This window comes from Diadema antillarum, unplaced genomic scaffold (genome assembly GCF_040938485.1).
Source record: "Diadema antillarum isolate AM-2024a unplaced genomic scaffold, OU_Dant_1.0 seq00000454_RagTag, whole genome shotgun sequence".
Lineage (NCBI taxonomy): Eukaryota > Metazoa > Echinodermata > Echinoidea > Diadematoida > Diadematidae > Diadema > Diadema antillarum.
The window spans coordinates 1,377,397-1,393,155 of NW_027271426.1; the positions used below are offsets into that span (position 1 = coordinate 1,377,397).

The window sequence follows — 15,759 nt, forward strand, 5'->3', positions numbered from 1 at the left end:
ATTAGCTATTAGAATTTCTAAACTTATGAATTTCCATAGACAAATAATTATTGCAACTTCTTACTCTAATTCAAGTTTAAAAGTATACGGGCTTGAAAATCCCACCAGTATAAAAGTAGGCTAAGAAACACATTTATTCTTCTTTTCCCTCAGTGCCTGACAAGCACACCACTGTTCTTTGCCTTCTCTCTGTGAAGATACAGTGCAATGTGTGTTTCTCTTCTAGGTTTCAACAAGACAGTAAGCACACACACACACACACACACACACACACACACACACACACACACACACATACACACACACAAACATACAAACAAATCTTTCCCATTGACCATTAGACATGTGCCCTGAAATAAAGAATTAAAACAAAATATTTTTCTTGGCAGACAATGAGATTAATCTGACGTTGGCAAACAGCTTGTCATATACAATATACGCATACACACACACACACACACACACTCACACAAGCACACAAACATGCACACTCACACTCACACACAGACACACAAAGTAAATGGAACGCTGCTACATAATGTGTTCTCTCATGACAAGCTGGGTATTACTGAGACCTGAATAACTGTGACACAAATTGGCAGAGCAGCGCTGTTTGAACACACACAATGGATGGGGTCTAGAAGACAGCCACTGTAGTAGACTGATGAAATGCTGTGCTACACTTCATCTCACACCCAAAGAGAGAAGAAATTGTGCGTGTTCTGTTGTAATATTGGACTGCCAGAACATCGGCCGCACGTGTTTGTGATGAGGAGAACTCTTGTGAACATTTGAGTTCTGTTTCTATAGAGAGATTTAGCCATGCTCGCCAGCACACATCCAGGTGAACATTTGCAGCCACTTGGAAGAATATGGCCGCTATCTCTTACAGCTTACATGGCAAGAGGTAGCCATCGCACCTTTTATATGTGAGTGATGAGGGCATGAATCATGGGTCTGTACAGATTGGAAGATTCCACTCCCAATTATTTTTAGCACATCTGTACACAACGAATTTCGTTCCTGAGTGCTGAAAGTCAAAGAAGGACTGGCTCGCTATCATAGAGCCAGCCAGGGGTGAGATTGTATCGATTCCTTATTCCTGTCGCCGTAATCATATACAAGCTCCTCCCCTGCTTCAATGTCCTGCTTCGCCACGAGTATCAGGTGCGGCCGCTCCTTGATGTCGATGAGTTTGGTGCAGCAGTTGCCCTGCCGGCTGTGGTTCAGGAGTCGCCCCAGTCGGCCAGATTCTCTCGTGGCATCAACGCTATAATGGATGGGAGAATACCACAAATGACACTTTGTGAGAGTAACATACAGGGTCCACAGAACCTTTCCTATGCCTCTGAATTGCACATAGGACTGCTATTAACAGTGTTTTTGCCAGCAACAATCGTCTATCTGGTTAAGCAATACTGAAGAAGCTTTTGCATCTACATTTCCCACTGCCTGCTGAAAGTAAAATCTAGCCATTCCACTGGTTGAACTAAGTTGTTATTCAGTAGGAACGGTTGGCACTTTCTCTTTCCTCATGAATAATAATCACATTCACAGATCTCAAAAGGCCCCCATGCTGATGCATTTAGAGTGAGCTCACTCTATTTGTGACTGTCGGTGCTAACATCTGCAAGAAGGCCCTTGAAAAAGGCTAAAAACAAGAGTGGCTACCACCATGCATATGAATACTGACGACGGTCATTATCTGACTGGCGAAAATTGTGGCCACTAAGACTTACCAGTAGCTTCTGTTCTTGTGCTCAAAGTAGTACATGTAGCACCCGGTCTCGGGATCCTCCTGGTACTTCGCCTCCCGCTGTCTGGCCTCTGGCATGCTGATGAGGTCCCCGTAGTACTCCACCACAAAGTCGCCCCTCTTGAATGGCTTGGTGGAGATGACCCCGCGACCTTTACCAAGTATTTCGTCCACCTGGGGTGATTGGAAATATGCATGCTAACAGGTAACAACAAAAGTGTGTCATATGTTTGTATCCATCTATCTGTAATTTTCTAATATGGATAATATCAATAAATCTACAGTATGTTGCTATTCATATGTGATATGGTACAGAGATACATTGCACTATACACTGTGATAAAAACTAACATACTGCTTTGTCACTGGTTCTGAAAAGACGAAAGAATGTTCTGGGCTATATTCAACTAATATTCGTAAATTTACTGGGCTTCATCAACATAAGAATCCTCAGTTACAGATGACACACTTTTTATCCCGAGTTGCCTTGTATATTATACTCTCCTGTATAGTGATTAAAGGCAGCCGATTGCCATCCCTTATGATACGTAAACTCCGAACGACCGAAGTTTGTGCATGCAATTGCGCAATGCCAGACTTGGTGCTATATCCATAAACGTGTGGGACAATGCTGCCACTGAGACACGTGTGTGTGTGTGTGTGTGTGTACGCCAAGCCTGGTGTACGCATCATACACAAACATTGTCACCGCGAGCTGCGGTGATTGGAGGAGAGGCCAGAAGACGCGTGGCTCTTTTGGCCTCTCTTCATGCGCATGCGCACTGAGAGTGTGCGTCCATTTGGAAGCTCTCATGGCTCGCTCGTACAGCCATTTTGGGTTAGGAGATTTGTAGCATAGAGCTCTTGTAGGTTAGTGTGTTGTTCGCTGACCCATTGAGCCAGCGCTATTCTCATTCGGGGTCACTACATTTGATACAGAATGGGGGAGGCAGCGTGTTGCGTTCGTCTCCGTGCCGCACAAACCACTCGCCACGATTGAGTGCCTTTAATGCGGATGCGAAGTATGGAAATGCTCAAGTGGCTATCAGTGTGCGTGTGCAGGTTGGTGTGTGCATGTGTGTCTATGTGTATGCGCTATATACAAACTGTATATTACAGGACAGGAAAGAAAGAAAGCCTTCATCATGAACATTAAGAACCACTATCACTGCATGCATAGCTGACAAAGTCATTTTTGTACCTTCTACTCCTAACAGCTTGTCAACTTGAAGGAGTCTGGGTATGAGTTTTACCTTTTGGAGGTGCAGAAGCCCCCTTTTCTGCTCACAATGCTGTAACTTCACACACAGGACATTTTCTTCTCCCTCCTTCTTGACTGTCCCATCAAGTCAACCTTTTTCCTCAAAAGCCAGACAACCTCCCCCCTCCCCCCCCCCCCTCCCCCATCCCCTTTCTTCCATACACTACCAACTTCTCACCTTCAGACCATCCTCTCTGTTTGACAGAATGGCATCCTCGAGGGCTTCCTTCTTTTCAGCCTGGGTGTGTGAAGAGAAAAAGAATGGAACAAGGAAAAGTAGAAATTACGCGGTGCGTAATATATGTCCCCGCCGGAAGTAGCATTTTGTAACAAAATGTGCAATATAGGTAAAAAATCAAGGTCAAAGGTCAAAGAAGTCAAAGGTCAAAATTCTGTGTAGAAGTTTTGAAGCCCTCACCTAGTGCAATCACATAAACCAAATGGAATCAAAATTGGGTTAGAAATGGTGAAGGAGTAGCATTTTGTAGCCAATGTACAATATAGGTCAAAAATCAAGGTCAAAGGTCAAAGAAGACAAAGGTCAAAATTCTGTGTAGAAGTTTTGAAGCCCTCACCTAGTGCTATCACATAAAGCAAACGGAATCGAAATCGGGTTAGAAATGGCGAAGGAGTAGCATTTTGTAGCAAAATGCACAATATAGGTCAAAAATCAAGGTCAAAGGTCAAAGAAGTCAAAGGTCAAAATTCTGTGTAGAAGTTTTGATGCCCTTAACTAGTGCCATCATATAAAGCAAACGGAATCGAAATCGGGTTAGAAATGGCGAAGGAGTAGCATTTTGTAGCAAAATGTACAATATAGGTCAAAAATCAAGGTCAAAGGTCAAAGAAGTCAAAGGTCAAAATTCTGTGTAGAAGTTTTGAAGCCCTCACCTAGTGCCATCACATAAAGCAAACGGAATCGAAATCGGGTTAGAAATGGCGAAGGAGTAGCATTTTGTAGCAAAATGAAAGGTCAAGGTCAAAGGTCGCAACTGAAATTCTGTGAAGAAGTTTTAAAGCTCCCATGTAGTGCTATCATATAAAGCAAACAGAATCAAAATTGGGTCATAAATGAGAGAGAAGTAGCAAATTGAACATTTTGATCACACACGGACGCACACACGGACGGACGCACGGACAGACACACACACGTATGGAGCCCGTTTCATAGTCCCCTGCTCGAACTCGTTCGGCGGGGACAATAATGATAGATGTATGGATTGATAGACAGACAGACAGACAGACAGATGAATAGATATAGATAGAAAGATGGACAGACAGACAAGTAAATAACAGTGATAGCACTGGCAATGATAATATCAAATTTACCAAGTACCATTACTACTGCTAATACTTTTGCAACTAGCACTGCAACTTGATGCTACGACTGTTACTACTTCTACTACTGCTGCTACTACTATTACTACTGCTGCTGCTGCTACTACTACTACTACTACTGCTGCTGCTGCTGCTGCTACTACTACTACTGCTACTACTACTACTACTACTACTACCACCACTACTACTACTACTACCACTACTACTACTACTACTACTACTACTACTTCCAAAACCATGAAGTAAAAAAAAAACAACAACAACTAAACAATGAAGAACAAGAATCTTGAAAATCACTTGAAGAATGCAGACCTCTACCAAGCAGTTCATTTGCTCCCACACTGTGATTTCCTTCTTCCAAAAATATCCTGGATCCAAATGGTGAGCTAGATCATGTGTTCCTTGTGTCATAATAACTTTTCTGAAAATTCCATCCAAACCCTTTCATAACTTCAGGAGTTATTTTGCAATAAAGTAACAGAAAAACAAATAAAGAAATAAACAAACACTTGGAAAAACATAACCTCCTTGGTGGAGGAAACAACACAGAGTGATTGTCATTTCACACTGACCTCAAGCTCTGATTTACATCGTCGATCACTTCTTCGGACTGGGAAGAAATCCTTGATGGTCGTTACTCTCATTTCACTCTCACGCCTGATAAAGCAAAAGAAATGCAAAGTCAACTCTATCAATGTTCACTTTACATGCAGTGATAGCAATTTCATTTCATAGGATTTACAGCACAAGGTCCTCAGCTTCAAAAGGATACATATGAAGACTTTGGATATCATGTTGTTACAGTGCACTCCTACTGTAATAAATCTGGTTATAACAAAATTCTTGATATAATGAAGTAAAAATTCATGTCCTAAAATAATCATCTATGCCATCTGCCTACACTTTACTGTCTGGTTATAATGAAATTTTAATACAGCGAAAGAAAACTACAAGTCCCAATGACTTCGCAATAATGGGAGTGCACTGTACTATGCAGCTAAATGTCATGTTGAATGTAACCACTCCTATTTGCAAAGTAACATGTTAAGACTACAAGTAAATTCATTACATGACATTTGATTATACAAGGTGTACTTTGCACAATAAAGCAAAGTCTGAAAAAGGTAACAGCAGGTAGAAGAAGAACTGAGCATCTACATGAGAGGTTTTTGCTTTTGTTGTTTGAAAATAGGAGGCAGCTTGTAGAAGTCAAGTCACTATTGCTTTATTGGTTATTTTACAAATTCTAGCCCTCACTCTCACTCTGGCCCTCTCTCAAGATGCTGAACCCATTAAACTTTGACATATATTTGATTTTGCTGTGTTTTCTTACTGATGTTGAAGGTAAAGAAAACACAACATCATAGTACTGAAAAACCAGCAATTTTTTGAGTGAATGAAACTTTGCTAGGAGCCGAGACTGGTGAAAGTTTACTGTACATGAAAAGTTTTGGCTACACAAGGCACTGAATGAATGTCAGTACAAAGCCATAGACCGTCATGGTTGGCAATTCACAAAAGTTCCATGCCGTGAAAAATGCTGTCACCTCCAAATCACAAGAGTTTCATGATCTAATGCGAACGTTTCTGGATTTACAGTATTCCACACTGTAAATATCATGACGCGCTTCACCATCCCCTTACTTTTGAGTTGAATGGGCCTTTGGGGTTCCAGACTTGGCGCCAGCCTTCCTTCCTCTGCGACCTCGTCGTGACTTCTTGGGCCCTGTTTCTGTTCGACTAGACACTGGCGATTCCACTGTATCGCTAAATTTCCTTTGTCGCCCAGAATCCTTGCCTGTGCCATTTTTTTTTTCAAAAGAAAACAGTTCATATTACCACATTTTATCAGAAATACAGCAATATTTACACACTATAGTGAAAATTGCTTACATATATAAAAAGAGTTTACCGGTACCTGAAGAAATACAATTAGTCCAAATCAGCAGATATATACATATACATGTACAATTCCTTGAGCTATGTGGCTGTTTTACAATACAGTGCACTCCTGTTATAACAACCATGGTTAAAACAAAATTCTGGTTACAACGAAATAAAATTTCAGGCTGCAACCATATCATTTCTATGTTTTTTTATTGTTTATTTGTTCGGATATAATGAAATTTCAATATAACAAATGGAAATTGCTGGTCCCAAGGACTTCGTTATAACAGGAGTCCACTGTACATTGGACAATATGAATCTATCATATATGTATTCAAAGGAGAAGGCATGAAATGAAAGCTTCCTTACCGATTTTGCTATCAATGCACTGATACAAAATCAACAGTAGCGGGATAATGTTCAGAAAAAACACAAAATTGATAAATGATAAGAAAAGTGGGTTTCTTCAAATTTTGCATCTCAATACTCGTTCAGGATCATGTTCTCAAACTTGTGATCACATTATGGCACATATTGTTTGTTTGATTTATTGGTCATGTATCACTCACTGGTTCACAGTTTCTAGCTGGAAACAGTGTCGTCCCCATGCTGCTCAAAGGAAAATTTTAATAAACAAACAAAGCAAAAACTAGGACTCTGTTCTTCAATTAAGATATAAATGGAAAATAACAGTTTGCCCCCCCCCCCCCCCCCCTATGTACAATGTACATTGTATGTGGAAAATGAATCTAAGGAGATTGAACATTCAATTTGTGGCTGTAGAAGAATAGCACTTCACCTGATTGCTCTGTGACCGATTGGAAATTGTTGGCAAAAAAGTTGATGGCTTTTTGGGCCGATGTCCTTCGGGCTGGACGAGGTGAGTCGACGGAGGGACCCAGCTGTTCCCCTCCTCCTTCCCCAGCGTCCCCAGTCGGCAGGGTGAACGATTGGGCATTGTCAGTGACAGATTTGTTGCCTTTTCGGGGTGACGTCCTTCGGGTCGGACAAGGTGAGTCAACGGAGGGACCCAGCTGTTCACCTCCTCTTTTCCCGACGTCCCCAGCCAGCATGGAGATGGAATTATTGCCCGGGGAAGCCTCCTCCAGGGGATAGGGCAGAGTCGCATCCGGAGAAGGGGACTGGCGACGGTCGGGTGGTATGGGAGTTTTGGTGGGGGTGCTGTCTGGTGTCAGCAAACCTGGTACAACATCTGCGCAGGTGGATACTGGTGGCACAAACATTGCGATGAAGAAGACCAATTGTATGCAATGCATGCAAATGAATATAATGTCAGAAACACTAAACAACGGGATTTGTGTTTATCATTTTGTTCATTTATTGGCTCCTTAAAACACCAGAAAAGCTATTTAAATGCATAAAACTGCTGAACACAGAATACCAAGCCATAATAGAGAAAATTTTATCAGGAGCACTGACTTATCATGCTGGCTAATACAATGGGGATCTAGATGAAAAAACAAACAAACACACACACAAACAAACAACAAACATGCAAAAGATTTGATTAAACTAGAAATGTCGCTACGGCGACTGGTGTATGCCTCCGCAATAATGCATGGTTCTCCCAATAGGTCCATAGTGCAATGTCTTGACAATGTGTGATGTCAGTTTCACACAACTGGCAAAATATTAAAATGACAGGTTTGCCACAAATGTACTGAATGTTCACTTTCCTAGAATTAGGTTCAATTGGATGAATAATTAAAACGTCAGAGTGCAGGTATTTGGGGGAACTGATGATTTTTACTTGACTTTTGACCCTTTTATAAGTTTATGCATTGAGTAATTTTCAAGGTATTGAGAAAAAGTATAATTTCAGTATCAAATGATAAAATAGTATTATCTAAACCTGGCCTTTGACCTTTGACCTCACAGTTCCAAAGAGAATCACTGTTAGGTAGAACATGCATAAATATGTAAGTTTCATGATAATACCTTGAGTTACTTTTGAGATATGAAGGAAGTGCAATTTAGCACTTTCACTTGACCTTTGACCTTTTGACCTTTGACAAGAAATTTCCCTCAGAATATATATTGGGTTATACATGCATACATCAAGTTTTTAAAAAAATTCTTCAGGCATTGCATAAATATAAGGAAAGTAGTGATATTTTGAGGAGTTGACCTTGACCGTTGACCCCTGACCTTTGACCCATGACCCCCAACTTCCCTACATAATTACTGCCCATCGGTACATGCATATACATGTATACTAAGTTCCATGAAGATTACTTGAACCATAAAGGCATTTGCGAGATATGGAGAAAAACATGAAATTTCAACCTTTTTACACAAAATAACCTGTGACCTTTGACCCCGTGACCCTAAAATCCAAACAAAGTATTATCCCCCCAGGATATACCCTCATACTAGTATCAAGTTTGATGTAAAACCACCACACGGAGTCTTGAGATATCGACAAAAACAAAACGGGACGGACGGACGGACGACCTGAAAACATAATGCCTCCGGCCACTTCGTTGGCGGAGGCATGAAAAAACAAAAAACTTAATTCAATTTCCCAGGTTTTTTATACCATCCAGGGATAGAATGACAGTAGAAGGTGGCAAGAAGGGATTTACACTCACTACCAATATTTGCTCCTGGGTTGATCAGGTCAGATGTTTGCTTGTCAGGGGAACTCTCAAGTTGGCCTTCAGAGGCAGGAAAATAATGGGTGATCTTGGAATCATCAAGCTTTGGAGATGAGGGAGGTGCAGTAGCCTGCATGAAACAAAACAGTGATACACTTGTGTGCACAACTGGTGGAAGCTGGGGATCCTTCATTCAAATAGCTTCTTACTTGATGATTATATCACGCCATCACGTCAGCAATCAAAAGGTGAACTTGAATACCGGTATTCCTAGCTAGACAACAACAAGCAACAAACACTGACTTTGAATGAGATGTACATGTAAGCCAACTGTCTCTAAATGCCTGTTATATGACAAATGTCTAAGCAGGGATATCGTGTACAATTGTAGATAAAACAAAGCTTCAGACCAAAAGCATGGCATGATAATGTTGGCATCGCCGCTGAACTTGCACATGCCCTTATACACGAATGCCAATACATGTCACAGGCCTCGAATTTCGCCAGTTTTAGGGACAGGCAATTTTTGGTTTTAGGGGCACTCTCTCTCAAAATTTTTTAAGGGCAGAAAGGAAAAGTTGCAGTAAGCATGGTAATTTTGAGAGAGGCATTGCGGCAAGTAGATAGGGCATTGCGGCAAATTGCCTTTTGCCTCCCGGGTAATTCGAGGCCTGATGTCAAATGCTTTGACAACAACGTTGCTATGTAATATAGGACAACCATCGTCTACGGCGAGACAAAATACATCTTACGACATACAGCAAAAGACTTTGCTACTTAATAGACCACTAAGTACATCTTCACTGCACCTGACATTTCAGAAGAGACCTCTGATAATTATCAATTCATGGCTAAACATAAACTGTTCTGTAACTGTACAAATAAAGGAAAAAGACATGTTTAAAAAAGTAATTTACCCCCTCCCCCCCAAAAAAAAAAAAAAGTGCTGGGATGAATTACATTACAAACTATGGTACTATGAAATCAATTGTAAGCACAACTATCTTATTTAGTCATATTGATTACTGATAACAATTATATTAGAAAATTAGTGCAGCTTTAACTTCATCTGGATTCTAATAAATGTCAATATTTATAGAAATGCAATATAAGCAAAATAATGCATAGAAATTGAGCAATACATTTTTTCAATCACTCACTTGTTGGTCAACATTGGATCTTTTGCCTGAATTTCCACGACGACCCCTGCTACCTACAAAAAGACAATACAAGATAAGGAGAAAAGAAATACAAGTATTGGTTAAAGAAACGCTTGCTCACAAAAGAAATATCCTATCTAGTATCAGTATGGAAAACCTGCTCATAAGGTTCTCTCCTCCTCATGAGCACCCTGGCCATGCTCATTAACTTGGATTAAGGTCCCGGGGGGAGAGACGCTCATGAGGCCCCCTTTCACTTCTCATCCATCTCACATTAACTATCACAATATAAAATGTTGCAAGTTTGCATGGGGATTTCTTGTTGCACACATATCATATGTATGTCCACTCTCCGTGATAAAAAGAAGAAACAAATTCTGTTAGCACTTTTCGACAAAAATCAGGTTACAATGATCGGGCGCCAACGGCAACGAGTTCGCTCACTGTGCGCAGACGCAGACAATAAAACTCACCAATATAAATTTTTAATTTGGAATACTATGCACACAAAATCAGATAGTTCTGATCGTACTTTTCTCTGGTCTTAAATCTGAATATTTGTAAAATGATGTCAGGCTTTAGTTTTACAGGAAGGGCTGATTTGTGCATGGAGAAGTGAGAGCCATGGCACAGAAAAAAAAAGCACCAAAAAGTTTGAGTCGGATCAGGCTAGTAAAGTGATAGGACCAGCAGCCCGCCCAGTCGCTGTATTATTACTAAAATATTAATTAGTATTAACACTATTCACTAATCACGAATACTTCTACTTCTACTTCGGTACTCGACAGGATCCATCACTCTGAATGTAGTGTCGAGGGGACTAGTGAGTGTCCTGTGCAGCGCAGACAGATGGTGCTTATAATACTTAGTACAAGGTGCAAGTAAAAAAGGCCACATCATTTAGTGGTTGAGTGATGTGAGTGCACCCTTGAAGGCTTAGATATTGATGTGGAAGCCAGGATGCTGATTGGGAGCACATTCCATGCCAGTATAGTCCTCAGAAAAAAGGAGTTCTGGTATAGTCGGGTTCATGCGGGTATGGATTTGATCTTGTTTGGATGATAATTTCTAGTGTTTGTGTAGGGAATGGGTGTTAAGAGATGGTCTGTGTTGACGGCTACCTTGTTGTCCTTTATTTTGTGGAGAAGAATGAGGCAGCAGTGAAGCCTGCGGCGCTCTAGTGTGTCCCAATTAAGTTGTTGGATCATATCGGACACACTGTCCCTGTGATAGTACCTCTGCAGGACAAATCGAGCAGCTCGTCGCTGTACTGCCTCGATTCTAGATAAATCCTTCTTTGTAAATTGATTCCAGACGGTGGCACAGTATTCCAGCCGCACGAGGGTGAGGTAAGCCTTCTGTCGTATCTTCTGCGAAGAACGTCTTAATCCCTGTTTATTAAACCTGGCATTTGGTTGGATTTGGAGATCATGTCATTAATATGGGTTTTCCATGAAAGATTGTGGGTGAAGGTGAGTCCTAGGTATTCATAATTTTGCACGGCTGTAAGTTGGGAGTTACCCAGTGAGTAATTTCCTTCTAGGATGTTGTGACGCAGGGTGAATCAGAGAAGATGGCACTTCTCAGTGTTGAATTTCATCTGCCATTATGCTGGACTAGTGGTGGAGGCGGTCTCTAGGTCTTGTTGAAGAGCGTGGTGGTCTGAATTGTTGAGACAGTCATCTGCAAACAATCTTATCTTGGATGTTATGTCAGTTGTGAGGCCATTGATGAATGAGATGAAAGAGAGGCCCCAGGACTGTCCCTTGTGGTACTCCTGATGAAACATGGGTCCACTCAGATGAGACTCCATCAATAACAACCCTCTGTGACCTAGTGGTGAGAAAGGATCTGATCCAGTCAAGGAGATGAGCTCTAATACCATAATGATGGAGTTTTAGCAAAAGTCATTCATGGGGCACCCGGTCGAAAGCTTTTGAGAAGTCAAGAGCGATTGCATCAACCTGGTCCTTTTGGTCCAAGGAGACTAAAGGTACAGTCCGGGAAACCCGCTCATGAGGACCGCTCCTGCGTACAAGGACTGCCCGGCCTCATGAGGACCGCCCCCACGCCTCACGGGTGTTTTGATGGGCGCTCTGCATCGGTTGATTAAAACACGATTTTTGAAAAAAAAAAACAGGATTTTTTTCTTCTTTTCATCATGGATAGTGGACATGTGTGTGTAACAAAAAATCACCGTGCAAAGTTGTGACAATTTATACGTCAGATGTGAGATGAATAGAAGTGAATAGGGGGCCTCATTAGGCGTTCCCCCCCGGGCCTCATGAGGCGTGGGGGCGGTCCTCATGAAGCGTGGGGGCGGTCCTCATGAGGCGGGGCAGTCCTCGTACGCGGGAGCGGTCCTCATGAGCGGGTTTCCCGGCCTGAGGTAAGATCTTGTGCTGTTTAAATAAGTTGTGTCTCACATGAGTGGTTGGGGCGGAATCCATGTTGTTAGTCGTGTAGTATACCATTATTGTCATAATGATCCATTATTTCGCTAAAAATGATGTGTTCAATTAATCAATTTATCTTACTATAGATTGAGGTGACTGAGACAGGGCGGTAATTGGATGGAGTGCTTTTATCACCTTTCTTGAATATCGGTGTGATGTTTGCTACCTGCCAGTCAGAAGGAACAATACCTGTATAGTAAAGATTGTTGGGGTAAATTACAAAATACCGGCAGCCAATCACGGAGAGCGCAAATCGCTCTGAAAAGAGCGTAATTACGCTTGCCGATAGCAACCATCTGAAATATTAATCCGATTTGCGATACGGTCCGTGATTCGGCTGTCGACGATTGCATTCGTTTACGTGTGTTTTCTTTGCTCTGTGCGATGAGAAGTGTGGTATTCATACGTTGTTTACGGGGGTTTCGGGGGTGTCCCCCGATAGCGATAATAATGTAGTTCTAGATCCTGACGATGCTTGTCTAGACTAGCCGTTAAAATTTACCCGAATTTACGATGTATACTCACGTTTTTAGGAGTCGAGGATAGTCCATATCCTAGAAATCGATAGCAATTTAGGTGAGACTAGAAAACAATCACTTATCTAACTGCTGGTGCTAGCTTACAGTAGAGCCTACGCACTGTGTGGGTGCCCTTGACAGCCCACCATGTTGACTCTATGCAGTACCCTACACATAACAGCTTCTGATGCGTACACTGTACGTGTGCAGTGGTAGCGCGTATTGAGTCTGCAGAACGCGTGCACGTTTACTAGTACAGTGTATGATACGTATAGCAGTTGAGTGCGCGCTTGTCTCTTGACAATACGCGTATACGCGCTGCCTTGCCAAACTAGTGTGTTATAACTGTAGTGTGATTGATCGTGAATGACTTGTGTCGAAAAGAGTAAAAGGAAGAAGGGCTGCCAGCTGTGATGACGTCATCACGTTTAAAATAGTTCCGTCAAAATCGGCTCAATTTTCTTTATCGACGATTTACTTGAGTTATCTTGATTTAGAGCATGTTTTCCTTTGAAACCACTCAATTTTCATAAAAATTGTGTGGTCAACCTACTTTTTGACGGCCGTTCCGTTCCCGGGCTTTTTTGGGGCCCCAGACGACGGAAAAGACGAATTTCAGCCCTTCGGGCTGAAATTCATCTCTAAGGGAGAGCCGCCGGAGGCGGGGCCTTTGGCCCCGCCTCCGGCGGCCCTTATACGCACCAATATGCTAATTCAGTTCGGGAAACCCACTCACAAGGGGGGCCCCTCCTTATAAGTAATCCGTCCCCCTTATAAGTAACCCCGTCCCCCTTATAAGTAACCCCCGGGGCACCCCTTATAAGGAGTCTCCACGCTTTTTTGCAATGCAACGCGAAAATGAAAGGACTGCGGCAATTTGCTTGATTATGTCCATAAAGCTTCACAAGTTTCCTAGTTACTCACGAAATTTGAGCAAAATCGGTTCGAGGCATCATATCTAAAATCATGGATTTAAATGCGATGTCAAACGACCCATGCGTACGGAGACTTTCATCTAGCCACCTGAATGAACGAAAGTCTCCGTACTCAGTCGCCACGTCTGCACTCAAGCATTGCCGCGCCGCTGCGCCTGGCGACACTCACGCCAGTAATCGCTCGCATTTCAGCATTCGCATGGGTCGTTTGACATCGCATTTAAATCCATGATTTTAGATATGATGCCTCGAACCGATTTTGCTCAAATTTCGTGAGTAACTAGGAAACTTGTGAAGCTTTATGGACATAATCAAGCGAATTGCCGCAGTCCTTTCATTTTCACGTTGCATTGCAAAAAAGCGTGGAGACTCCTTATAAGGGGTGCCCCGGGGGTTACTTATAAGGGCTAAGGGGGACGGGGTTACTTATAAGGGGGACGGGTTACTTATAAGGAGGGGCCCCCCTTGTGAGTGGGTTTCCCGAATCGAACTGAATTTATATGACGCAAAACCGGTATTCTGTAATTTCCCCGATTGTTGGAATACAACGGTGAGGATGGGCTATGGGGGCTAGTTTCTTTGCAAACATCTTGAGGAAAGTTCCTGGGACCGGGATATCATCAGGTCCAGTTGAATAGAAAGTCTAACACTAACACTAGTAATAGAGGTGGGCTATAGAGGGTCAATTTTAGGTCATATTTTCAGAACATGCTCATCACACCTTAGTTTGATGACAATTTGCCTACTGACACCATTTTTGAAAAAAAGAACCAAAAAAATGCAAAATCCGGGGTGCCCCGGCCGAAATCGTAAAAAATCCAAGATGGCCGCCGTTTCGGCTTTAAAAAGACATTTTTGGCCATAACTCGGCTATTTATTGGTCTATTGTGATATTTTGGTGTCTAACCCCATGTTTTAGGGGTCAAGGGAATGGATTATCATGATAATTTTAGTGGAAAACCTAAGCTTCTACATGAAACTAACCTTTTTCCCATATTAAGGGTTAAATTTCCTTCTCCTTTACCCCTACCCAAACCGCCATTTTTTGCCTTTTTTTCCGCATTTTTTCATACCATACTTTTAATAACAAGTTCTTGCAATCTTTTTTTTTTAAACTACCGACAATACAGCAAGAAATATACAAATAACTCACGGTATACATGTATGTGTCATGCAAATACTGGTATGTGGCTGGTGCATTCAGAATGCATGGTAACTGTTGAACCAGTATTAAATACTGTATCTGCTTTATAGTGTCCATTAACATTTTGGTCCTAAGACCTTTAACAATATAAATAAATAAATATAATAATAAATAATAACAAATAACTTACATAATACATGGTTTACATATGTGTCATGCACATATCGGTATAGTGTGGCTTGTGCATTCAGGATGCATGGTACATTGTAACAGAAGCCAGTGCTTATACTGTATCTGCTTTGTAGTGCTGATAAACATTTGGTATTCAGACCTGTAGTGCATGACACATATGTAAACCATGTATAATGTAAGTTATTTGTATATTTCTTGCTGTATTGTTGCAAGAAAACACCACATTGATAGCTAGACCTCCATCCATTTCAAGCTTAATCGCTTATGATGGTGGTCTCCTGCATACAATTATCTCTGTTGTTTACTGAAAAATACTGTATATTTTATTTTATGTTTCTGTGTATCTACATTGCTCAATGCAATCACCTATGTGAATCTATTTATGTACTGTTATCGATTTATTTCACTGCACTTGTTATTCTTTGTCTTTGTACTTTTTGAAGTTTGCATTCAAATTGCATCTGATTGAATGCAGAAATAAAAGCAAACAAACA

General features: G+C 41.5%; 1 protein-coding gene across 1 annotated transcript; it reads right to left on the minus strand.

Moving 5' to 3' along the window:
* Positions 1-951: 951 nt before the first annotated feature.
* On the minus strand, positions 952-12,470 carry LOC139732880 (uncharacterized). Its single transcript, XM_071643718.1, has 10 exons — positions 12,447-12,470; positions 11,638-11,797; positions 10,021-10,073; positions 8,855-8,990; positions 7,042-7,470; positions 6,000-6,153; positions 4,928-5,012; positions 3,196-3,255; positions 1,740-1,930; positions 952-1,270 (listed from the first exon to the last, which is right to left on the minus strand). The coding sequence occupies exons 1-10, from the start codon at positions 12,468-12,470 to the stop codon at positions 1,060-1,062; spliced, it is 1,503 nt and encodes a 500-aa protein (XP_071499819.1). The 3' UTR covers positions 952-1,059.
* Between the last annotated feature and the right edge of the window lie 3,289 nt (positions 12,471-15,759).